This window comes from Silurus aristotelis, assembly GCF_946808225.1.
Source record: "Silurus aristotelis genome assembly, chromosome: 24".
Lineage (NCBI taxonomy): Eukaryota > Metazoa > Chordata > Actinopteri > Siluriformes > Siluridae > Silurus > Silurus aristotelis.
Window position 1 is genome coordinate 1,340,621 of NC_139597.1, and position 25,980 is coordinate 1,366,600.

Sequence of the window (25,980 nt, forward strand, 5' to 3'; positions counted from 1 at the left end):
TCTTGGTGTTGGTTGTAGAAGCTCCTGTGTGATGTAGGAAGTATTTTACGCTCACGAGGTGAAAGCTGAGGTTTGTTCTGCTCAGCTGTTGTGTAAATGTTTTGATGGCACCTCTGAGATTTGGGAAAGGAAACATCACTGGTGATGTGAAAAGGTGTGGTTTATTTGATGAAGAAGAGCAGCGTAGTTTTTTTAGAGACTCGTGAGGGAATGGTTCTAGAGTTCGTGAAGGTGTTGTGATTCTTCTCTGGACTGATTATATGGAATATTGTGAGTTTTTGAATCAGTTCCGGGTCAAATGCTGCGTGTTGATGTTACAGTTCATGGCCTTAATTTTTTACTTTTCAGTGTTCATACCTCCAACAACTGTTCAGAGCGAATCCATTATTTCACCTTCTAGCTGCTCTACGTGATGTTTCTCAGGATTGGGGGATTTTAATTACACTTTAGACAGAAACCATGAAGAACCTGCCGTTATCTGATCTTCAGAACATGTCTGTTGCCCCAGCACAGAGCAGCACTGTATAAAAGGTCTGAGAAGATGGGATTGAGTCTGATGAAGTTCTACGGAATCTTCTAGAAGAAAGAACCCAAGAGGCAGCCGTCCATTCAAAGTTTACATCTTCTCGCAACATGGATGCTTCAACATGTATCTGTTTTTAGAAGATGGAGAAGAAGCTTGTAAAATAAAGACCTTCCAGCGGGAGGAGAAGTGACTGATGATGGTGAAATGATTTCCCACACACTCTTTTTATGAGGATCTCTACGAAGCTCAACCCTGTGATTATGAAATGGCTGTGCCTTGTCCTGCAGAGGATCAGAAACGTGTTGCTGTTCATGAACTCGCTCCAGGAAAAGCTCCAGAATTGGAATATGCAGATCTTTACAAGCAGTTCTGGACCATAGTTGGAAAAGACTCATTTTTGGTCTTCTTGGAGATGAAGGTTCACTTCTCGTGGTCTTCACAGGGCTACGATGGCTTCGTTACTCAAGAAGGGTGACCTTGAAAACACTGGTGTTTTTGCTTGGTGTTGACTACAAGATACTTCCTGAAGGTTTAACCACAGGATGAAATGCTGTGGAGCTTCAGTGACTCAGATGAAGATCAGTGTGTTTGAGTTCCTGGACGCTCAGTTTCTCATCATTTGATTCAAGATTTAATTTCTTGTTCCAGAGTCTCCTTGGTAGACCATGACTTTGTTTTTAAATGTTTTGATATTTATGTTCAATTGTTGTAGTGTTTTACAATGAAATGTCCACCTGACGAGGCCTTTTTTAGCTTCCAGCAGGCGAGATGTGACTTTCAGGGGTTTTACATGCTGTAGTTCTGGAACTGCTGCTGGACTTCAGGCCACAGTTCAGTGGGATCTCGATAGTTTGTTCTGTATCTTGTAACGAGGGGCAACAGTTGCATGTGCTGATGATGTCATAGTGGTGATGAGACAAAGATGTGAGAAACCTGGTTTCATCCTATGAGGTTCATCAGAAAGCCTCTTCCTCTAGAAGAAACTGGCAGAAGGTGTAACTGACCTGGCAGGTTCTGTTGGTTGAATGAGAAGATGGAGGCTCACTCAGACTTCAGCAATGCTCTTGGAGCTTTGAGGGTTTTAAAACGCTGGAAGTGTTTTGAGGGTTACATGCTAAAACAAAGTCTCTGGTGGTCTGCAGAGGTGGAGGTGGATCCTCCCCCAGTCATATAGAGGGAACTTCGCAGCATCTCAGTCATGGATCATCTGAACGCATGTGATCCACCAAAAATCTACAAAAAGTCTACAGAAGGCTTTTTTTGGGATGGAGATCACTGGTGTCCTCCTGCAATTGAGATTTCGAGTTTCCCTTTGTTCTAAAGAATCTGCACTTTGGGGATCATGTGGGCTGGAATTGTGTAGAACTTCTGGTGGATTTTCATTTTGTTTTTGATGTGCTTCTACAACGGATCGTTTATAATTAATGTCACATCTTATGCCTCTGTTTTAGATTTCTGGACTGGTTTTAAGAAGTCCAGAAAAGAGTCTGAATGTTCAGTCATTCTTTTCTAGATGATGATCATTATTGCTGGTCTGACTGTCAGAAAAACCTTCATTGAGAAGATGTTTTGGTTTGACAGAAGCTGTAGATTTAACTGGAGAAAATGGATATGAGCAGAGAATATCTGTGATCAGAAGATTCTGCTTTCTTTAGAACCCTTAATGATGTGTTTTCTAAAATCAGACTTTCATGTTTTTAATAAATGTTCTAGATTGGTATCACCGTTTGCTTTATTGGAAAGAATATCTCTTTAATTAAACACTTTGTATTTATGGATGTAAGTTTTGGAGCTTGGAGAAGTTTGGCTGTGGCTTTTTTTTAGTGCTTTGGTCGAGTCCAAAATCAGAATCATCACTTTATTAAATCACAGGAAATGTGTTTGAACTTGAGCGTTAATGGAGTGTGAATGAAGCGTTATAAACGCTGCGTGAAGAAGAGATTCATTCTCTCATTTCATTTATGATTCTTGATGAGTAACTCATTTATTAAGCGGTAAAACCCTCATTATTGTGTTTTGTCCATAAGTGATCATTTATAATTTGATGTTCTCTCTCTCTCTCTCTCTCTCTCTCTCTCTCTCTCTCTCTCTCTCTCTCTCTCTCTCTCTCTCTCTCTCTCTGTGTGTGTGTGTCTCTCTCGCTCTGTGGCGCTCTCTCTCTCTCTGTGTCTCTCTCTCTCTCTGTGTCTCTCTCTCTCTCTGTGTGTCTCTCTCGCTCTCTCTCTCTCTCTCTCTCTCTCTGTGTGTGTGTCTCTCTCGCTCTGTGGCACTCTCTCTCGCTCTCTCTCTGTGTCTCTCTCTCTCTCTCTCTCTCTCTCTCTCTCTCTCTCTCTCTCTCTCTCTCTCTGTGTGTGTCTCTCTCGCTCTGTGGCGCTCTCTCTCTCGGTGTCTCTCTCTCTCTCTCTCTCTCTCTCTCTGTGTCTCTCTCTCTCTCTCTGTGTCTCTGTAGATGAGACAGGGAGGATGGAGACGGACAGTAAGAGGAATAAGGACACACAGCTGAATGAACATGGTCAGTACCCGGTGTGGATGAGTCAGAGACAGGCCAAGAAACTCAAAAACCAGCGGAGGAGCAAGAAAATGCCCCAGAAGAAGAAGAAGAAGGGTCTGGCCTGGTAGAAACACACACACTTGTTTGTGTGATGTACAGTTTATGGACAGTGTGTGTGTGTGTGAGAGAGAGAGAGGTGCAGAAGAATGGTGTGAGACAAAGGAGAACAGTGTGAGACGCTGGGACTCGAGGTGGACACTGAAAGCTGCATTTCTCTCACACAAAGCGCTCATAATGGAGAAATGTCCTCCCTGTCGCAGAAGAAAACCGTGTGTGTGTGCGTGTGTGTGTGTGCGTGTGTGTGTGTGCGTGTGTGTGTGTGCGTGTGTGTGTGTGCGTGTGTGTGTGTTTTTCAATCTGTAAATCAGTAGTGTTTAATAAACACCAACACGTCCTGTGTCCAGGTTTATTCTGAAATATAAACTTTTTCTCCACTGATCAACTGCTTGATGGGTATTTATGCAAATGAGTCTTCATTTAATTAAATATGCATACATATTCATATTGCATCATTTAAATAAAACCTAGAATTCGTTTGAGATGTTAGAATTGTGTTGAACTGAATTAAACACTCTAACAGAGTAGAACGTGTGTGTGTGTGTGTGTGATAACACACACCTCCTTCACAGTTTTTACTTTATTTTAATTAATTTAAACATTAATACTGAAGAATTCAAACTATGAAAGAACACGTCTGGACTTCTATAGTAAACAAAAACAATGTTTTATATTTTTGATTGATTAAAGAAGCTCTATGTAGGTTTGATGCATCTCTGCAAGCTGCTGGCGTTCTCTCATCAGATCCATGAGGTCGTCACCTGGGATGAGTGTCAGGTCACACGTGTGTTGAGTTCATTTGTGACATTTCTTTCCTTCTTAATGTGCTTTAGAACATCAGTGCAGAGGAAAGTGTGAGTACAGAGTCAATAACCCTGTTAGTGCTACTACATCTACTGTACAAATCCAGATCACAGTAAAAAACCTTCAGGAAAGAGAAACGATCCATCGTTACTATCAAAAATGAAGCGTAGTCAATCTGAAACATCTCAAGAACTTTAAATGGATCCCCAAGTGCAGTCTCAAAACCATCAAACTCTGATAAAACAGGCTCTCATGAGGACTATCAGAGAAGACCAGGAGCTACCTCTGCTGCAGAGGATAAGTTTATTAGAATAATCAGCCTCATAAACTGAGGATTTACATAAATGCTTTTTTCAGTTCAAGTGGCAGATATATTTCAACATCCACTGTTTAGAGGAGGCCTGTCATTGTGGCAAAGAAGCCATTTGGAAAAACAAGCAGAAGAGACTTGTTTGGACCTTAGTAGCTTTGGAGTTAGCAGCTCAGTGGTTAAGGTATCTCACTCTGGATCAAAAGTTCAAATCCCAGCACCACCAAGCTACCACTGCTGGGCCCTTGAGCAAGGCCCTTAACCCTCAGTTGTAAGTAGGTATGGATATGGATGTCTGCCAAATGCCATACGTGTAAAGATCCTTCCTTTTGAGGAGTCAAAATTTGAGATGTTTGGTTGTGTCTTTTGGGATGGTTTGGAACAAAGCGTAAAGGAAAAGCAGCCAACAAGCACTTAACATCTCTGGGAACTCCTCGAGATAGTTGGAAACCATTCCAGGTGACGACCTCATGAAACTGACTGAGAACATCAAAGATTGTGTAAAGATTTCATTAAAGCTAAAGGTTGCAACTATGAAGAATCATTATAGCTGTAAAAGGACACAGTGACTTAAAACATGCTGCAGCAGCAGTTTATTCAGACAAATCTGCATTTTATTATACACAATGTTCAGCTGAAACTGTGCTACCAACGTGATCTTTACAATGATCCTCACCAGCATAACCCCCTCCAACATGATCCTCACCGGCATAACCCCCTCCAACATGATCCTCACCAACATAACCCCCTCCAACATGATCCTCACCAGCAAAAACCCCCTCCAACATGATCCTCACCAACATAACCCCCTCCAACATGATCCTCACCGGCATAACCCCCTCCAACATGATCCTCACCAGCATAACCCCCTCCAACATGATCCTCACCAACATAACCCCCTCCAACATGATCCTCACCAGCAAAAACCCCCTCCAACATGATCCTCACCAACATAACCCCCTCCAACATGATCCTCACCGGCATAACCCCCTCCAACATGATCCTCACCAGCATAACCCCCTCCAACATGATCCTCACCAACATAACCCCCTCCAACATTATCCTCACCAGCAAAAACCCCCTCCAACATGATCCTCACCAACATAACCCCCAGCTACCAACATGATCCTCACCAGCATAACCCCCTCCAACATGATCCTCACCAACATAACCCCCTCCAACATGATCCTCACCAGCATAACCCCCTCCAACATGATCCTCACCAACATAACCCCCAGCTACCAACATGATCCTCACCAGCATAACCCCCTCCAACATGATCCTCACCAGCATAACCCCCTCCAACATGATCCTCACCAACATGATCCTCACCAGCATAACCCTCAGTTAGCAACTTTATGGCACATTTTGACTCCTAAATAAAAAGTGCATCACGATTATAATATGTTGGAAAAAATATATATTTATAAAACATAAAACATCTAAAAATAAACCACGATCCAATAAAAACCATGATAAAACATTGTGCCTCTATAATAATTATATTCATAACAGTTCCTGGGCCTTTGTTTAATTTTCGGTTTTACATCTAGTCTGCATATCACACACACAAACACACACACACGCATACACACACCTGGCGGAAGGTAAGAAGAGGCATTAAAAGCAGCAGATCTGGCAACCCTGCACCCAAAAACAACATGAAAAAGGAGCCGATGTTGTACACACACACACACACACACACACACACACATATAATGCAGACGTGTGGATTTTCTCTACATGAGCTGCACAAAGGATGCTGGGAAAAGTCCAGTGCGTCCGTGACAGTGTCCCTTCCACCAGCCCTCGTCCACCATCTCGATGTGAGTGATGATGTCATCAGGCATAAAGGAGATCTCATCATCCGCCTCTGAAACCAGGACCGGACCGTTAGAACACACACCCCGATCTGTGTGTGTGTGTGTGTGTGTGTGTGTGTGTGTGTGTGTGTGTGTGTGTGTGTGTGTTATACGCACCGCCCTGATAGTCGTACAGAGCTTTGGCTGATTGTCCACCAGTGTTTATATCTTCATAATCGTTCTCAACAGCTGCAAGAGGAAACACACACAATTACATACTAACCTCAGCTGTGTCCCAAACCACCCCAATGAAACGTATATATAGACTATATAGTGAATAAGGTGTGTGTGGTTTGGGACACGCCCACAGTGCACTGGTGTTTATGTGGAATATATAGTTTATAGGGTGTGTGTGGTTTGGGACACACCCACAGTGCACTGGTGATGGTGATTAAGTGGAGTGTGTTGGACTCACGGGTGGGGTGATCTGATCTGAGGTCCCTGTAGTCTTCAGGGATGTCTCTGTGAGGAAGAGGAGGAGGAGCGGATTCTTCTACCATGTGATCAGAGGAGGAAAAGTTACGGTTATAAATCGAGTCTAAATCCATTTGGTAATTTATTTTTATTTATTAGTCTGAAACTAATGTTAGTAACCACAGAATCATTGTGTTAAGAGTGTGTGTGTGTGTGTGTGTGTGTGTGTGTGTGTGTGTGTGTGTGTGTGTGTGTGTGGACTCTGTGATGACTGACCGGTGTAATGAGCTGATCCGAGGTCCTCGTATTCTCCTCCGATGTCCCTGTGAGGAAGAGGAGGAGGAACGGAGCTGTCGTCTTCTAATGGGGAAAAAGCAGTGTTTATAAATCCAAAACCATTCAGTGATTCATTTACTCTTTTGTGACAGACACGTCACGTCACATCAAATGACGTCAAGCCAGGCCACATCACGTCACGTCACGCCATGTTACATCACGCCACGCCACGTCACGCCACATCATATCACGTCACGCCACATCACGCAACATCATGTCACGTCACATTAGGCCACATCACGCAACATCGCGTCACATCCACATTACGCCACATCACGCCACATCCACTTCACGTCACGCCACGTCACGCCACATCACGTAACATCCACATCACGTAACATCCACATTGCGTCACGTCACATCCACATCACGTTACGTCACATCTACATCACGTCACGCCACGTCACGTCACGCCACATCACATCAGGTAACATCCACATCACGTCACGTCACATCTACATCACGTTACATCACACCACATCACGTCACGCCACATTACATCATCTCAAAAAGTGACTTTTCTTCCAATTTTATTCATTTGAATAAAATCATAAATCCACACATTTTATTTACTCAGTAAATTTCTTCACCCACAGTGGAGTGATGCTGGTGGATGTGCATGTGGTCTTTCTGGTGGGTTCATATGGTGTTTATATGTTTTTATTGTGTTGTTCATGTGTTCATGTTATGCAGTGGTCCTGGGTCAGTGGTGGTCCTTCATGCAGTGTACGTTCATATGGTTTTGTGTCGTTCATGTGGTGCTCATTGGGTGTTCATGTCATGTTCATTCAGTGTTCATGTGGTGTTTATGTGGTGCTTACGAGGTGTTCATGTGGTGTTCAGATGTTGTTTATATGGTGTTCATGTGGACTAACCCGCTTCATGGGCTGAGCCAAGTTCCTCGTATTCTTCTTCAATAATGTTTCTCTGAGGAAGTGGAGGAGGAGCAGAGTCATCTTGATCTAACAGGTCATCAGATCGAGGGGGAAGATTCGGGGGCTCGTCATAGTCATTATCAGGCTGCTCATCATCTACCTGTGAAAACACAAGTGGATGAGAGGAAGTGGAGGAGTAGAAGTGAAGGAGGGGAAGTGGAGAAGGGGAAGAGGAGGAGAGAAAGAGGAGGAGAGGAAGTGGAGGAGAGGAAGTGGAGGAGAGGAAGGGGAGGAGTGGAAGTGGAAGAGTAGAAGTGTAGGAGAGGAAGTGGAGGAGTAGAAGTGGAGGAGAGGAAGTGAAGGAGGGGAAGTGGAGGAGAGGAAGTGGAGAAGTAGAAGTGGAGGAGAGGAAGTGGAGGAGTAGAAGTGGAGGAGGGGAAGTGGAGGAGTAGAAGCGGAGGAGTGGAAGTGGAGGAGTAGAAGTGGAGGAGGGGAAGTGGAGGAGTAGAAGCAGAGGAGTGGAAGTGGAGGAGTAGAAGCGGAGGAGTGGAAGTGGAGGAGTAGAAGTGTAGGAGAGGAAGTGGAGGAGTAGAAGTGGAGGAGAGGAAGTGAAGGAGGGGAAGTGGAGGAGAGGAAGTGGAGAAGTAGAAGTGGAGGAGTAGAAGTGGAGGAGAGGAAGTGGAGGAGAGGAAGTGGAGGAGAGAAAGTGGAGGAGTAGAAGGGGAGGAGAGACAGTGGAGAAGTAGAAGTGGAGGAGTAAAAGTGGAGGAGAGGAAGTGGAGGAGAGGAAGTGGAGGAGTAGAAGTGGAGGAGAGGAAGTGGAGGAGTGGAAGTGTAAGAGAGGAAGTGGAGGAGAGGAAGTGGAGGAGTAGAAGTGGAAGAGTAGAAATGGAGGAGTGGAAGTGGAGGAGTAGAAGTGTAGGAGAGGAAGTGGAGGAGTAGAAGTGGAGGAGAGGAAGTGAAGGAGGGGAAGTGGAGGAGAGGAAGTGGAGAAGTAGAAGTGGAGGAGTAGAAGTGGAGGAGAGGAAGTGGAGGAGAGGAAGTGGAGGAGAGAAAGTGGAGGAGTAGAAGGGGAGGAGAGACAGTGGAGGAGTAGAAGTGGAGGAGTAAAAGTGGAGGAGAGGAAGTGGAGGAGAGGAAGTGGAGGAGTAGAAGTGGAGGAGAGGAAGTGGAGGAGTGGAAGTGTAAGAGAGGAAGTGGAGGAGAGGAAGTGGAGGAGTAGAAGTGGAAGAGTAGAAATGGAGGAGAGGAAGTGGAGGAGTAGAAGTGGAGGAGTAGAAGTGGAGGAGAGGAAGTGGAGGAGAGAAAGTGGAGGAGTAGAAGTGGAGGAGAGGAAGTGGAGGAGAGAAAGTGGAGGAAAGGAAGTTAAGGAGTAGAAGTGGAGGAGTAGGAGTGGAGGAGAGGAAGTGGAGGGGAGGAAGTGGAGGAGAGGAAGTGAAGGAGAGGAAGTGGAGGAGTAGAAGTGGAGGAGAGGAAGTGGAGGAGTAGAAGTGGAGGAGTGTGCTATAGGCAGCAGTTGTTACTTGAGCTACAGGATCAGGAGAGTCTCTGGGAATTTCTGGAAGTGATCTGAAGCTCGGTGATGGTTTTACAGCTTCAGGGATGACAGGAGTCCTCTGTTTTTCCTGCTCGTACTCACAGCTGGTCACCTACACATACACACAATTTGCTTAGTTCAAAAGTTCACACAAGTCCAGTGTTTGTGTGTGTGTGTGTGTGTGTGTGTGTGTTGTTTACCTCTTGTCTCTTCCGAGCCTCCTCTTTTTCCCTCTTTTCTCGAGCTTGTCTCCTCACTCGCTCCTCCTCTGCCTGCTTCCTGCTCTCCTCCTCCGCCGTCTTCGCCATGTTCTCAAAGCGAGACTTCAAGTTTCCGGCTCCTGAGCTCGCTACTCACACACACACACACACACACACACACACACACACACACACACACACACACACACACACACACACACACACACACACACACAGTGCCTTAATAATCGTATTATTCTAACATTCTTTGTTGCAGGTTCTTGACTTGAGGCTTCGGATTACATTTTTCAGGACCTGAAATGACCTGAAATTTGGTCCATGCCAAAACTTGGACCTCTAGGCAAGGAGAAAGAGACTGTTCATGTGTTTATTGCACTTCACTGTGCAGCCAGCAGAGGACTCTACATTACACATAGCTTCTTTAATGAGGATCAACAGTGATTTTATTCACTTCACTCTTGCTTTATACCTCACTGCCAGCAGAGGGCTGTAATATTACACACAGCTTCTATAATGAGGGTAAATAACCACTGATTATTCATCTTACATCCAGCGGAGGGCTCTAGCATTACACACGGCTTCTTTAATGATGATTAACAAGCACTCACTATTCACCTCACAACCAGCAGGGGGCTACACATTACACTAACATTACACAATTAATAACAAATCAGATTGGTGGGTTTGTATTTTTATGAATGTAAATAGAAGGTATTCAGTCCTAATTGAGGTGTTGTGACAGTAGCATAGCGTGAGGGTATCAGCGTCTGTATTTTAACAGTATGACACTTACAGGCCTCGAGGGGTTGAGTTTTCTCATAGGATGAAGTCGGAGATTCCATCTGACTGAAGGAAGCTGCGCTCTGAGATCAGACGAGTTCATGTCATTCAGAAAATCAATGATCACGTTTATGTGTTAATGTGCAGGTTAAATGAGGTTTACCTTGTCCATGCGGTCGTCCTGTACGCCATAGCGTCCTCCAAAACCTTTAGCATAGTCTGGAAAAGAAGATGCGCAGAAAGACAGAGGCCCCCTGGTGGCATGAGCTGGTACTGAGGATGGAGGCATTTACCCTTTCTCTACTGATACTCTCAGGATTTTTCTGATCTCACTTTCTCCTCTCAGTCTCCCATCTTTCCTCTCCTCCAATACCCTTTTCTTCTGCTTTCTACTCTGTACACTTCCACTTCTCCTCATCTTACTCATTCTTCTCGTTCTGCTTTAATCTCTTACATTCGTTTACATTTTCTCTCGTCTCCCTTTATATATTTATCTCACATTCTTCTTATTTCCTTTTCCTCCTCTTTCACTTCTTTCTGCTTTATTCCTTTCCTCTCTTCTCTCATCCTTTTTTCCTCCTGTTGGTAGATTTTAGAGTAAAGGAGTTGTTTTTCTCACCTTTCTGCGACTCGTGTTTCTCGGTTTCTCCTTTATAATTGTATCCCAGAGCCGCTTTATCCACTCGCTCCTTCTGCACTCCGAACTTCCCTCCGAACCCTTTAGAGTAATCTGCAGGGGGAAAACAATAAAATAAATAAATAACAATGTGAAATCATGTGACATTTCTGTTCCACATAAAAGGCTTTGATTTCCTTTAACAGCTCTGAAGTCACAGAAGTGTTCAGGGTTCAGGAACCTTTTCACTTCATCCATTCGCAAAATGAGACGAACATGAGCTCTTATGTCAGGTGAGATGTTTCCTCAAATCCTGTCTGTGCTTATATGATTTGTGTTGTAACTGGAGTTAGCGAGCTCTCCCTTCACCCAGACTCAACACGCTACAACGGCTTGTATCTAAACAGTAGCCGACCAAGAAAGTCATTGTTCACTGTCTTCCTCCTTCCGTTCACAACTATTTCTCTCGGGAGTTTATCTTTTGGGATCGTCGTGCGTTTAAAAAAACTTTTCTTCTCCCGATGCCGTGCAGCTCAGAACACAGGTGAGGTGCGGTTTTTCGTTTCCGTTCGGAAATTTCATTGGTCTAATGTTATGGGGTTCAGTTTTTTGGTTTGAAGTTTGTGAAACTGGGAAAAACCCAGGAAAACTTCATAAATTAGCCGCTTCGTTGTTTAAGCCGCGGAGTTCAAAACGTGGGAAAAAAGTAGCGGCTTATAGTCCGAAAAATACGGTACTTATTTTTGAAGCAGTTTTTATAATCTGTAATTTTACTTTTACTTAAGTATGTTTTGTTTGAAGTTTTGTTTTTAACTACATCTTACATCTAACCTACATTTGTTACTTATAAAAAAAAAAAAAAAATCAATAGAAATAATGCAGAGGGAAAAGAATCGCACTCTGGAAACTACTGCACTGATTGGTTGATGGGTGAAGAACAAACACGCTAAAGTCACAAGAAAGAAAAATGGAGATGGAGATGGACCAGACAGACGCCACTGATGGAAGTTGTTAGGTGTGTTTTTCACTGTCAGAATTCTGAATCTGCATTTGCGATTTCTCTCAGTATCATAAGTAATATTATAACAGATTTTTTGCTATGAAAGTGCACGACTCACATTAAACTCAAGTCATGAACTGTAGTGTTTTTTTTATTGTAATTTGTAATTGTGTTGTTATTTGTAAAGGTGTTCCTTTAATAAAAACAGCGAGTTTAAGATTTATATTTCATTTCCTTTTTTTAACTACACTACAATCCCACGCCTCGCTGTTAAAACAAGTAACTTTGTCAATTTTACTCAGAGTAAATTATAAATGAGCTACTTTTTACTTTTACTTTCAGCTTCAGACCAAGGCTACATCTCTCTGTTAGATTTACTCAGTGGGGGTGGTCAGGGTCAGTAAATCTTCTCTACTGGTCTAAACACTATCAGAAGCTCTGACCCACATTTACAACCTAAACTCTAATATTTGTTCCATGAAATTGTATGAATTTCTTCCATCAGTTTCTTCTCTTCATCTCGTAGTGTTTCTCTCGGCTGCACTGCTTCAGTACGTGGATGTGGATGTAGGTTTTTTTGTCCAATCAGATTTCAGCCTCTATGTGCTGCCATGTGAATCTAATCTCCCCAGAACCTTCAGAATCAGTACTGCTGGACTTTTACCATCGAGAATATTACCAACAGCTCTGTTTCTTTATCCAATCAGATTTCAGATTCTCCTCACAGGGCAGATCACTGGCCCAGAATAGCGTCAGCATTGTTCCGTCCTCTGATTGGTTGTTCAGAGGGAAACTGTTACAGCCGAGTTCGACTGGTAAAACACATGTGTAGCTCTGCACACGTTCATACATCTGAGTTAGACTTTTTTATGCCTACAGAGGAAGAGAAATTGATTCGGTCTCAGACACTTAAAAATCCATTGTGAAGAAAAGCGAGACATGGTGAGGAGGTCACCAACCCTGAAGCTCGCTAGCGTGTCTCAGCCCGGGAAAGGGTTTGTTCTCCACTTCCAGACCAGTGAATACGAGCCGTACAACTGAATTACAGCCTCTGGGGGGCGCTGCACATTATGAGTATGCATTTCAGTAGGTTGTATTTTATTTACATTTGAATGTTTTTGTCATGTTATTACACAAATATTGATTATGAACTGCTCCAGATGTTGTAGGTGCACAGTTGTGGTTGTAGTGTAACTGGGTTTGTTGTTTTAGTAAAATGTTTTTCACCTCAATATGTGAAATGTCTCTCTGTAATGCCACGTGTTGTTATATTGTGTTTTTGTTTTTTATTGATGGTTTCTATAATTGTGACGTGATAGTGGTGGTATTAAAAGGTGGATTAAGTCGGGTACGTTCTTACTGAACACCTGGGTACCAAATGCTCTTCTCCTGGATCGCGTACAGAATTACATCAGCATTCAGGGACAGACATTAAGCTGGTTTAAATCCTACCTGTCTGATCGTTACCATTTTGTAGATTAAAATAAAGAACTATCAGGTTAATGCAGGTAAATTATGGGGTGCCACAAGGTTCAGTTCTAGGACCCCTGCTTTTCAAAATATACATGCATCCGTTAGAAAATATTATTAGGCATGGAAATAGCTTCCACTGTTACGCTGATGATACCCAGCTATATATCTTAACAAAACCAGGCAATACGCTCAATTAGCTCGCATAACTGAGTGTGTTGAAGAAATAAGAGATTGGATGACTCATAACTTTCTACTATTAAATTCTGATAAGACGGAGATTTTGCTCATCGGCCCAAAAACCAGTATACAGAAGCTCCAGCATCTCAGCCTGCATTTAGACGGATGTTCTGTAACCACTAGTTCAACAGTAAAAGACCTGGGAGTTATTTTAGAGAACTTATCTTTTAAAAATCACATCAACCAAGTTACAAAAACAGCCTTCTTTCACCTTAGAAATAATTCTAAGTTAAGAAACATGTTGTCTATATCCGATGCAGAGAAGCTCGTCCATGCGTTTATGACCTCTAGAATAGACTACTGTAATGCATTACTAGGTGGATGTCCTGCATCATTAATAAACAAGCTTCAGTTAGTTCAGAATGCAGCAGTCAAATTTCTCACAAGGTCGACAAAATATCACCATATAACCCCAATCTTCTCATCCCTACACTGGCTTCCTGTTAAGTTTCTCTACATCTTTGCTACTGTCATCTTTTTCCTGTTTAACAAAAAACTTTAAACAAAAAGTATATGAAGAGCTCTAAAGGTCGCTCTACACACTTCTGCTGCTCGTCCCAATAAATCAGAATAAATACAAACCTTTCTGCGACTCGTGTTTCTCGGTTTCTCCTTTATAATCGTATCCCAGAGCCGCTTTATCCACTCGCTCCTTCTGCACTCCGAACTTCCCTCCGAACCCTTTAGAGTAATCTGCAGGGGAAAAAGAAAGAAAAAGAAAATAAGAAACAAAATACAAACAAATAAATAAATAAATGTGGGGTAATTTTATAAAAAAAATTTATTCCACCATTTTTTTACTTTTCTTTCAATTAAACTGTGCTGAATATAGAGTACACCAGTGACACGCAGGAAAACGAGCCAACAAATAAAAAAATAGAAATATTATGTATAAAAATATTGCCAAATAATGTGTAGGAAGAAATTGTGTTTATATTAAATGCTACATCACAGGTGAAGTCAGACAAGCAAGCGAGCTGCATGTGTACATACAGAAAGGTGAAATGGGAACACGATGCGTAACGCTCAAAAAGAATTATTCCAGATTGATATTTGTAAAACATATAGCTTGCAGCAGCGATTAAGGGGGCCAAGCACTTTCACTTCCTTAGGGCAGGCCACAGCACCGTTTCTAGGCAGAGGCAAACTAAGCGGCAATCTAGGATGCAAACATTTGGGGGGGACTGCCCTGCGGCCGCCCTCGCCCTCCCCCTCGCCCACCCTCGCTCATTTCAATTATTTATCTGTTTTTCTGCTGAACTTTTATATACAGTAAATGCTTACATACTAAAATTCAGGCAATTTTGCAAACATTATTAAATGTGTTTAACCTTTTTTATTGAAGGTTGCGAATGATTTGTATGGTCTGGGGGGTGGAGCATATTGGTGGGAGGGCGGAGCTATTGGGGGAGGAGCCCCAGCAGGCCAAACACTCGTTAGTAACACAGGAAGACCACAACTGATTTCAGCATATACAGTAAGGAAAATAAGTATTTGAACACGCTGCTATTTTGCAAGTTCTCCCACTTAGAAATCATGGAGGGTCTGAAATTGTCATCGTAGGTGCATGTCCACTGTGAGAGACATAATCTAAAAAAAAAATCCAGAAATCACAATATATGATTTTTAAACTATTTATTTGTATGATACAGCTGCAAATAAGTATTTGAACACCTGTCTATCAGCTAGAATTCTGACCCTCAAAGACCTGTTAGTCAGCAATCATTAGAAAATGGAAGAAGCTAAACATGACTGTTAATCTCCCTCGGACTGGGGCTCCATGCAAGATCTCACCTTGTAGGGGTCTCAATGATCCTAAGGAAGGTGAGAAATCAGCCCAGAACTACATGGGAGGAGCTGGTCAATGACCTGAAAAGAGCTGGGACCACCGTTTCCAAGGTTACTGTTGGTAATACACTAAGACGTCATGGTTTAAAATCATGCATGGCACGGAAGGTTCCCCTGCTTAAACCAGCACATGTCCAGGCACGTCTTAAGTTTGCCAATGACCATTTGGATGATCCAGAGGAGTCATGGGAGAAAGTCCAAAATAGAACTTTATATTTTATAAATAGAACACCATCCCTACTGTGAAGCATGGGGGTGGTAGCATCATGCTTTGGGGGTGTTTTTCTGCACATGGGACAGGGCGACTGCACTGTATTAAGGAGAGGATCACCGGGGCCATGTATTGCGAGATTTTGGGGAACAACCTCCTTCCCTCAGTTAGAGCATTGAAGATGGGTCGAGGCTGGGTCTTCCAACATGACAATGACCCGAAGCACACAGCCAGGATAACCAAGGAGTGGCTCTGTAAGAAGCATATCAAGGTTCTGGTGTGGCCTAGCCAGTCTCCAGACCTAAACCCAATAGAGAATCTTTGGAGGGAGCTCAAACTCCGTGTTTCTCAGCGACAGGCCAGAAACCTGACTGATCTAGAGAAGTTGTGTGGAGGAGTGGGCCAAAATCCCTCCTGCAGTGTGTGCAAACCTGGTGAAAAACTACAGGAAACGTTTGACCTCTGTAATTGCAAACAAAGGCTCCTGTACCAAATATTAACATTGACTTTCTCAGGTGTTCAAATACTTATTTGCAGCTGTATCATACAAATAAATAGTTACAAAATCATACATTGTGATTTCTGGATTTTTTTTTTTAGATTATGTCTCTCACAGTGGACATGCACCTACGATGACAATTTCAGACCCCTCTATGATTTCTAAGGGGGAGAACTTGCAAAATAGCGGCGTGTTCAAATACTTATTTTCCTCACTGTATACAGTGGGTACGGAAAGTATTCAGACCCCCTTAAATTTTTCACTCTTTGTTATATTGCAGCCATTTGCTAAAATCATTTAAGTTCATTCTTCTTCCTCATGAATGTACACACAGCTCCCCATACTGACAGAAAAACACAGAATTGTTGACATTGTTGCAGATTTATTAAAAAAGAAAAACTGAAATATCACATGGTATTATTACCATGTTATTATTACCATATTACCTAAGTATTCAGACCCTTTGCTGTGACACTCATATATTTAACTCAGGTGCTTTCCATTTCTTCTGATCATCCTTGAGATGGTTCTACACCTTCATTTGAGTCCAGCTGTGTTTGATTATACTGATTGGACTTGATTAGGAAAGCCACACACCTGTCTATATAAGACCTTCCAGATCACAATGCATGTCAGAGCAAATGAGAATCATGAGGTCAAAGGAACTGCCTAAAGAGCTCAGAAACAGAATTGTGCCAAGGCACAGATCTGGCCAAGGTTACAAAAAGATTTCTGCTGCACTTAAGGTTTCTAAGAGCACAGTGGCATCCATAATCCTCAAATGGAAGACGTTTGGGACGACCAGAACCCTTCCTAGAGCTGGCCGTCTGGCCAAACTGAGCTATCGGGGGAGAAGAGCCTTGGTGAGAGAGGTAAAGAAGAACCCAAAGATCACTGTGGCTGAGCTCCAGAGATGCAGTCAGGAGATGGGAGAAAGTTGTAGAAAGTCAACCATCACTGCAGCCCTCCACCAGTCGGGGCAGAGTGGCCCGACGGAAGCCTCTCCTCAGTGTAAGACACATGAAAGCCCGCATGGAGTTTGCTAAAAAACACCTGAAGGACTCCAAGATGGTGAGAAATAAGATTCTCTGGTCTGATGAGACCAAAATAGAACTTTTTGGCCTTAATTCTAAGAGGTATGTGTGGAGAAAACCAGGCACTGCTCATCATCTGTCCAATACAGTCCCAACAGTGAAGCATGGTGGTGGCAGCATCATGCTGTGGGGGTGTTTTTCAGCTGCAGGGACAGGACGACTGGTTGCAATCGAGGGAAAGATAAATGCGGCCAAGTACAGGGATATCCTGGACAAAAACCTTCTCCAGAGTGCTCTGGACCTCAGACTGGGCCGAAGGTTTACCTTCCAACAAGACAATGACCCTAAGCACACAGCTAAAATAACGAAGGAGTGGCTTCACAACAACTCCGTGACTGTTCTTAAATGGCCCAGCCAGAGCCCTGACTTAAACCCAATTGAGCATCTCTGGAGAGACCTAAAAATGGCTGCCCACCAACGTTTACCGTCCAACCTGACAGAACTGGAGAGGATCAGCAAGGAGGAATGGCAGAGGATCCCCAAATCCAGGTGTGAAAGACTTGTTGCATCTTTCCCAAAAAGACTCCTGGCTGTATTAGATCAAAAGGGGGCTTCTACTAAATACTGAGCAAAGGGTCTGAATACTTAGGACCATGTGATATTTCAGTTTTTCTTTTTTAATAAATCTGCAACAATGTCAACAATTCTGTGTTTTTCTGTCAGTATGGGGAGCTGTGTGTACATTCTTGAGGAAGAAGAATGAACCTAAATGATTTTAGCAAATGGCTGCAATATAACAAAGAGTGAAAAATTTAAGGGGGTCTGAATACTTTCCGTACCCACTGTATATATATATATAATTTGTGTTTTTCTCACCTTTCTGCGACTCGTGTTTCTCGGTTTCTCCTTTATAATCGTATCCCAGAGCCGCTTTATCCACTCGCTCCTTCTGCACTCCGAACTTCCCCCCGAAACCTTTAGAGTAATCTGCAGAATTTTACATACAATAGGAGAAAAAGGTCTCGATTAATATGAGCCCTGGGTGGCAGGTGGAAAGGGTGAAGTGACGTCTTTCACTTCCTTCCTTTCACCTGAACACTGTTTGTGAAATGAAGTACCTTTCTGAGAGGCGTGTTGTTCGACTTCTCCTTTATACTCGAAGCCCAGAGCAGACTGTGGAGAGGAAGTGCGATAGAATCAGACCCGAGCAGCGAGAACACAATGCAGGAAACCGTGTGAACGCGTGAAACGCAGAACATCTTCTTCCTTGTTGTTCTGAACATGTTAAATATGGTGAGTTATCACATGTACCTGGTCTTTACGGTCCTTCTGTACACCGAATTTCCCTCCGAAACCCTTCGCTGCGTCTGTCTGAGACGAGTGCTGACATACCTGAGCTACATAGCTGTGCCCCACTGCATCCTGGGAAAAAACATTTATCAAACATGTAATCATGTAATGCTGAATCTCTGTTACTCCACCCACTTTATCAAAATAGTAATAAAATACTTTTATATATAAAAACAACAAACAAGGCTCAGAAAATTATACTTGTTATATTAAATGTAATTTTAATATATTAGCATTGGAATAAAATTATACACAACGGTACCCTGTAAAATATAACAAATATTTATTTTATTGAATATTAATATTATTAATTATATATTATTATATTATTATTATTATTAATATTTTTAGTTTTAAATAAAATAATATAAACAATTTAACACTACTTGTAATAATAATAATAATAATAATAATAATAGTAATAATTACAATGCAATGCGTTATATAAGCCATGTTTATATAAACAAATAATGAATCAATAATAGATCATAAATAAATAACTCCTGCATGCTGCAGCGTACATTTTTAAAAATAAGCCAATTTATTTTAATAATGATATTACATGCGTAATATTTCAGACCTTATCCATTCGGTCTTTCTCGATGCCGAATTTGCCGCCGTATCCGTATGAAGCTTTAGGACCTTTTTCCTGCTCCTTCTTCAGCACCACTTCATGCTCCTGAGAGACCTTCTGCCTCAGATCAGCCACACTACACACACACACACACACACACACACACACACACACACACACACACACACACACACACCACATACTTCCACATAAATCCCAGTACATTATAATTTGTGGCATGTGGCAGACGCTCTTCTCCAGAGCCACTTACACTTTTATTATTAACCAGCTGAGCAGTTTAGCGTTAAGTTCCTCACTCTTTACTCTTTACTTATTATTTACATTTTTATATTTTACAGTAATGAATCTCAAATTTGTGTAAAGTTTTGTTTCTAAGCATTAAGTAACAATGAACCCAAACTCTATGCTAGTAAACGACTGAGGCTAATTTATTAGCTAGCTAGCACAAGGGCAGGTGTAATCAGGAAATAAACTAAAGGCTAAAGGGCATATTTGTAGGTGTATAAATTGTGTGTATAAAAAGTGCAGGGGTTTAGGATTTATTGTGAATTATTTGTAATAATTACAGTCCTGTATAAAAGTCCAATTTACTCACAACTGAGTAGGAGATAAAGCAGAGTGGTCACATGACCTTATTCACCAACACGTTTTTTACACGTTCTATTCACAGCCGCTGATTCAGTATTTTCCATTACACACAGCAGTCCTCCTCTTTTCCCAGAATGCTCTGCTCTCAACATTTCTACTGCCTCCATGTGCCGATTCGCCTTCTCGCTAAACCGAGTCCATATTTGGGTGTTTAATACCCTGCAGTTCGGCTACTTCCTCTCTCTCACTTCCTCTGTCATACTGGGTGACGTTTTAACCGCCTGGGTTTCAGTTCAGTGCAGAATAGAAACGTCTATAAATGTATTCTACACCTCCTGAAGGTCTGAACGATTCTTCTGAGACACGCTGAGCTGCACAGAATACAGTTATATGGCGAATGAAGCTAGCGCTAGTAATAACTACTGAACTGATAACTGGGTATGAGGTGTACTGTACACTTCATTTACTTAAAGTCACAATAATCAGAGTCAGTCAGCGAGTCAATTAATGAGTCAGTCAATCGGTCAGTCAAGGAGTCGTCAGTACGTCTATCAATAAGTTAGAGAGTCATTATTAAGTCCTTGAAAAAGTCAGCAAGCCATCAGTGGGTCAGTGAGTCAGTGAGTCAGTGAATCAGTCACTGTCTCAGTAAGTCAGTGAATCAATCATTGTCTCAGGGAGTCAGTAAGAGTCAGTAAACCAGTCATTGTCTTCATGAGTCAGCGAGTCATTCATTGTATTAGTGAGTCAGTGAGTTAATTAGATAGTCAGTAAATCAGTCTGCCAGTGGGTCAGTGAGTCAGTCATTGTCTCAGTAAGTCAATGAGTCGAGAGATAGTCAGTAAATCAGTCACTGTGTCAGTGAGTAAATGAGAGAGTCAGTGAGTTTATGAGATAGTTAGTCAGTCACTGTGTCAGTGAGTCAATGAGAGAGTCAGTGAGTTTATGAGATAGTTAGTCAGTCACTGTGTCAGTGAGTCAATGAGAGAGTCAGTGAGTTTATGAGCTAGTTAGTCAGTCACTGTGTCAGTGAGTCAATGAGAGAGTCAGTGAGTTTATGAGATAGTCAGTCACTGTGTCAGTGTGATAGTCAGCAAATCAGTCTGTCAGTAAGTCAATGAGAGAGTCAGCCAATGAGTCATTGTGTCTGTAAGTCAGTTAGTGAGTCATGAGATACTCAGTCTGTAATTGAGGAAAAACAACAGCACGTTATAAAGTAAACCCTCGACTGATATGTACTGGTTTTTGTCCTGGTTTGTACCTGATGTGCTCTTTGCGTCCTGATCCTTCAATGGTTTTTGATCCCCACCTCTGTTCCTGCTCCGAAACATCGTTCTGACACACAAAAACACACATTCTCACTTCGTATCATATAAATTCCACTCAATTCTGAATTCTTTTCACTGATGTACAGTGTAATTAAAGTGATAAGATAAATATAAGATATACTTCAAAATCTGGATCGGTTTCCCAGTCGTCCCCCTCAGAAGCCACCTTCACACTCACATTGTGACCCACCACAGACTTCCACATCTACAGAGAAGAAAAAGTCCAAAAACCTTTCTTATCTTACACACAAGTTGCGTTTGCACTCATCACAAAGGTCAGTGTTATTATAAACCTGCAGTTATATTGGCAAGTCTTCTAAAATCACAGTAAAATTAAAGCTGCGGTAAGTAACATTAGTAAGATACAATAACATCAGAAAAATTAAAGCTGCTGTAAGTAACATTAGTAAGATACAATAACATCAGGAAAATTAAAGCTGCTGTAAGTAACATTAGTAAGATACAATAACATCAGGAAAATTAAAGCTGCTGTAAGTAACATTAGTAAGATACAATAACATCAGACCCTATTGATTTGTGTTTCAGTAGTTAGTTATAAGCCCTGCTACAGCTGTTTCTCGAGGGAATTAAAAGACAGAACTGGTCACTACACACCCACAAGACACACACTTATCACTTGGTAGCGTGAATGTAGAGCTCAGGGTGTGAACACAATTAAGACGTGTGTTACCGAAAATCACTTACAGACACTTTAGCTTTATTTGATGCAGTACAGTGTGTTTAAATGCAGCTTTTACAGGTGTGGTATCAGTAACTGTATATATATATATATATATATATACACACACACACACACACACACACACACACACACACACACACACACACACACACACACACATATATATATGCATATATTGTTATTGTTGTTGCTTCCTGTCAGAGTTGATGGTTTCTTCCGTGTCATGTCACTACACAAGTTCCTCAATTTCTGCAAAACTTTTTGCACTTTTTCTATCTTTATTTCCAGATCCCTCACTATTTCAGTTACAAGCACACATTCACTAAACCACAACTAACAGAAAATACAGAGCAGAAAATTATTACGTTTTACAACAAGCTGCAAACACACTTTCTGGTATTAAAGACGTATACTCAATAGAATAATTATAATATATTATATATATTAGAACTTTATTAAAAGGGAGAGAAAGAAAAAGAGAACACAACGAATTATAGTTTACTTACTTTGCGGTTGCGTTGAGTAAATAAAAAAACAGATAAAAATATGGAAGAGAGAAAAAGAGAGAGAAAACCAGCAGTCGGTGAAGTAGCGCTCGTGCATGAGGAGGAGAGAGAGATATAGGAAGTCAGGAGGAAGTAGAGAGAGAGAGAGAGAGAGAGAGAGAGAGAGAGAGAGAGAGAGAGAGAGAGAGAGGAGGTTGTGGATTCTGATGAACTCTCAGAATTTTGTTGCTTGAGATCACAGATTTCTGTTCAGTCGAGTATTTTTGAGTCATTATAAAGACAAAGTCAGCATTTATAATATGATTTAGTTTTCCTCTTTTTTCTCTTAATGGCAGCATCCTGGCATCTTTTTGGATTTGTGGAGATTCCTGCAGCTACATGTAGGTGAGATCAGGAGGCCTGGGGTACAGTCAGAATTTGCATTAATCCCAAAGGTGTTCAATAAGGATGGAGCTCTAGAACTTTATGGATCTGGGTTTGTGCACAGGGGCACAAACCCAGTCATGGGTCATGCTGGGACAGGTTTGGGCCAAGTTTAAGTGGAGGGAAAAGTACATGCTCCTGCATTCAAAGACGTGTGATGATATGAGGGCGGTTTGTGAGTGGAGGGGCGGAGCCAGGAGAAGTCAGTAATTCCCAATGAATATTTTCACAGTTTCACCATGTTATTCATGCCCCCTGTTTTCACTTTCGAAGGGTTGATGTGTAGAGTCCACATGTTGGTTCTGCATTTAGGATCCATATGTACGATTCATATGTAGGGTCCATATGTAGGGTCAATTTATAGGGTCTGTATGTATGTTCTGTATGTAGGGTCAATTTATAGGGTCTGTATGAAGGGTCTTTATGTAGGTTCTGTGTGTGTAGGGTCTGTGTGTAGGGTCTGTATGAAGGGTCTTTATGTAGGGTCTATATGAAGGGTCTTTATGTAGGGTCTTTGTGTAGGGTCTGTATGAAGGGTCTGTATGAAGGGTCTGTGTGTAGGGTCTGTATGAATGGTCTGTGTGTAGGGTCTGTAAGAAGGGTCTGTATGAAGGGTCTGTATGTAGGGTCTGTATGTAGGGTCTGTGTGTAGGGTCTGTATTAAGGGTCTGTATGAAGGGTCTGTGTGTAGGGTCTGTATGTAGGGTCTGTATGAAGGGTCTGTATGTAGAGTCTTTATGTAGGGTCTGTATTAAGGGTCTGTATGAAGGGTCTTTATGTAGGGTCTGTGTGTAGGGTCTGTATGAAGGGTCTGTGTGTAGGGTCTGTATGAAGGGTCTGTGTGTAGGGTCTGTTTGAAGGGTCTGTGTATGGTGTTTATGTAGGGTCTGTGTGTAGGGTCTATATGAAGGGTCTGTATTAAGGGTTTGTGTGTAGGGTCTGTGTGTAGGGTCTGTATGTAGGGTCTTTATGTAGGGTCTGTATGAAGGGTCTGCATGTAGAGTCTTTATGTAGAGTCTGTATAAAGGGTCTGTCTGTAGGGTCTGTGTGTAGGGTCTGTATGTAGGGTCTGTATTAAGGGTCTGTGTGTAGGGTCTGTATGAAGGGTCTGTGTGTAGGGTCTGTATGAAGGGTCTGTGTGTAGGGTCTGTATGAAGGGTCTGTGTGTAGGGTCTGTATGTAGGGTCTGTATGAAGGGTCTGTATGTAGGGTCTGTATGAAGGGTCTGTATGTAGGGTCTTTATGAAGGGTTTGTATGTAGGGTCTGTATGTAAGGTCTGTATGAAGGGTCTGTATGGAGGGTCTGTATGTAGGGTCTTTATGAAGGGTCTGTATGAAGGGTCTGTATAAAGGGTCTGTATGTAGGGTCTGTGTGTAGGGTCTGTGTGTAGGGTCTTTATGAAGGGTCTGTATGTAGGGTCTCTCTGTAGGGTCTGTATTAAGGGTCTGTGTGTAGGGTCTGTATGTAGGGTCTGTATGGAGGGTCTGTATGTAGGGTCTGTCTGTGGGGTCTGTATTAAGGGTCTGTGTGTAGGGTCTGTATTAAGGGGCTGTATGTAGGGTCTTTATGAAGGGTCTGTATGTAAGGTCTGTATGTAGGGTCGGTATGAAGGATCTGTATGTAGGGTCTGTATGTTGGGTCTGTATTAAGGGTCTGTATGTAGGGTCTGTATTAAGGGTCTGTGTGTAGGGTCTGTATTAAGGGTCTGTATGTGGGGTCTTTATGAAGGGTCTGTATGTAGGGTCTGTATGTAAGGTCTGTATGAAGGGTCTGTATGTAGGGTCTGTATGAAGGGTCTGTATGTAGGGTCTGTATGAAGGGTCTGTATGTAGGGTCTTTATGAAGGGTCTGTATGAAGGGTCTGTATGTAGGGTCTGTATGTAGGGTCTGTGTGTAGGGTCTTTATGAAGGGTCTGTATTAAGGGTCTGTGTGTAGGGTCTGTATGTAGGGTCTGTATGAAGGGTCTGTATGTAGGGTCTGTGTGTAGGGTCTGTATTAAGGGTCTGTGTGTAGGGTCTGTATGTAGGGTCTTTATGAAGGGTCTGTATGAAGGGTCAGTATGTAAGGTCTGTATGTAGGGTCTGTATGTAGGGTCTGTATGAAGGGTCTGTATGAAGGGTCTGTATGAAGGGTCTGTCTGTAGGGTTTGTGTGTAGGGTCTGTATGTAGGGTCTGTATGAAGGGTCTGTGTGTAGGGTCTGTATGAAGGGTCTGTGTGTAGGGTCTGTATGTAGGGTCTGTATGAAGGGTCTGTCTGTAGGGTCTGTATTAAGGGTCTGTATTAAGGGTCTGTGTGTAGGGTCTGTATTAAGGGTCTGTATTAAGGGTCTGTGTGTAGGGTCTGTATTAAGGGTCTGTATGAAGGGTCTTTATGTAGGGTCTGTGTGTAGGGTCTGTGTGTAGGGTCTGTGTATGGTCTTTATGTAGGGTCTCTGTGTAGGGTCTATATGAAGGGTCTGTATTAAGGGTTTGTGTGTAGGGTCTGTATGTAGGGTCTTTATGTAGGGTCTGTATGAAGGGTCTGTATGTAGGGTCTGTATGAAGGGTCTGTGTGTAGGGTCTGTATGAAGGGTCTGTATGAAGGGTCTGTGTGTAGGGTCTGTATGTAGGGTCTGTGTAGGGTCTGTATGAAGGGTCTGTGTGTAGGGTCTGTATGAAGGGTCTGTGTGTAGGGTCTGTATGTAGGGTCTGTATGGAGGGTCTGTCTGTGGGGTCTGTATTAAGGGTCTGTGTGTAGGGTCTGTATTAAGGGGCTGTATGTAGGGTCTTTATGTAGGGTCTGTGTGTAGGGTCTGTATGAAGGGTCTGTGTGTAGGGTCTGTGTATGGTCTTTATGTAGGGTCTCTGTGTAGGGTCTATATGAAGGGTCTGTATTAAGGGTTTGTGTGTAGGGTCTGTATGTAGGGTCTTTATGTAGGGTCTGTATGAAGGGTCTGTATGTAGGGTCTGTGTGTAGGGTCTGTATGAAGGGTCTGTGTGTAGGGTCTGTATGTAGGGTCTGTGTGTAGGGTCTGTATGTAGGGTCTGTATGAAGGGTCTGTCTGTAGGGTCTGTATGTAGGGTCTGTATGAAGGGTCTGTATGAAGGGTCTGTATGAAGGGTCTGTATGCAGGGTCTGTATGCAGGGTCTGTATGTAGGGTCTTTATGAAGGGTCTATGTGTAGGGTCTGTATTAAGGGTGTATAAAGGATCATTATTGTAGTTTTTTAGTGTACATGCACTTCAATGTTGCATTTTTGTTCATAGTAAATACACAATAATACAAAGGCATAAAAGATTGTAGAAAGACTCGAC

General features: G+C 42.4%; 2 protein-coding genes across 6 annotated transcripts in view; one reads left to right on the forward strand and one right to left on the reverse strand.

The window, feature by feature from the left end:
* llph (LLP homolog, long-term synaptic facilitation factor) overlaps window positions 1-3,515 on the forward strand; it is a 7,985-nt gene extending 4,470 nt beyond the window's left edge. The window contains exon 2 of the mRNA XM_083529081.1: window positions 2,976-3,515. Coding sequence (XP_083385207.1) covers window positions 2,976-3,145 — 170 coding nt within the window. The 3' untranslated portion in view covers window positions 3,146-3,515. The remainder of the gene's footprint in view (window positions 1-2,975) is intronic.
* Window positions 3,516-3,695: 180 nt separating this feature from the next.
* Window positions 3,696-22,409, reverse strand: hcls1 (hematopoietic cell-specific Lyn substrate 1). 5 transcript variants are annotated; one of them, XR_014531459.1, is made up of 20 exons: window positions 22,262-22,409; window positions 21,174-21,257; window positions 20,986-21,059; window positions 19,122-19,251; window positions 18,503-18,613; window positions 18,310-18,364; window positions 18,068-18,178; window positions 14,182-14,292; window positions 10,893-11,003; window positions 10,437-10,492; window positions 10,287-10,356; window positions 9,473-9,621; window positions 9,259-9,384; window positions 7,736-7,895; window positions 6,801-6,884; window positions 6,526-6,603; window positions 6,228-6,299; window positions 5,227-6,121; window positions 5,106-5,147; window positions 3,696-4,996 (listed from the first exon to the last, which is right to left on the reverse strand). XR_014531459.1 is itself a non-coding variant. In XM_083529035.1 (18 exons), the coding sequence occupies exons 2-18, from the start codon at window positions 21,255-21,257 to the stop codon at window positions 5,988-5,990; spliced, it is 1,716 nt and encodes a 571-aa protein (XP_083385161.1). In that variant the 5' UTR covers window positions 22,262-22,409; the 3' UTR covers window positions 3,696-5,987. The 5 variants fall into 5 exon arrangements, 3 of the variants coding, with proteins under 3 accessions (XP_083385161.1, XP_083385162.1, XP_083385163.1); XR_014531458.1 differs by lacking the exons at window positions 10,893-11,003; window positions 18,068-18,178; XM_083529035.1 differs by having other exon boundaries at window positions 3,696-6,121.
* Between the last annotated feature and the right edge of the window lie 3,571 nt (window positions 22,410-25,980).

What these genes read in the sequence shown, in the direction of transcription:
- hcls1 (XM_083529035.1), bottom strand. Translation starts at nt 21,257, where the DNA reads ATGTGGAAGTCTGTGGTGGGTCACAATGTGAGTGTGAAGGTGGCTTCT. An exon ending in GGACGCAAAGAGCACATCAG is followed by an intron (nt 19,252 to 20,985) that starts GTACAAACCAGG and finishes GTGTGTGTGTAG; the next exon opens with TGTGGCTGATCTGAGGCAGA. An exon ending in ACAACACGCCTCTCAGAAAG is followed by an intron (nt 18,179 to 18,309) that starts GTACTTCATTTC and finishes AAAATTCTGCAG; the next exon opens with ATTACTCTAAAGGTTTCGGG.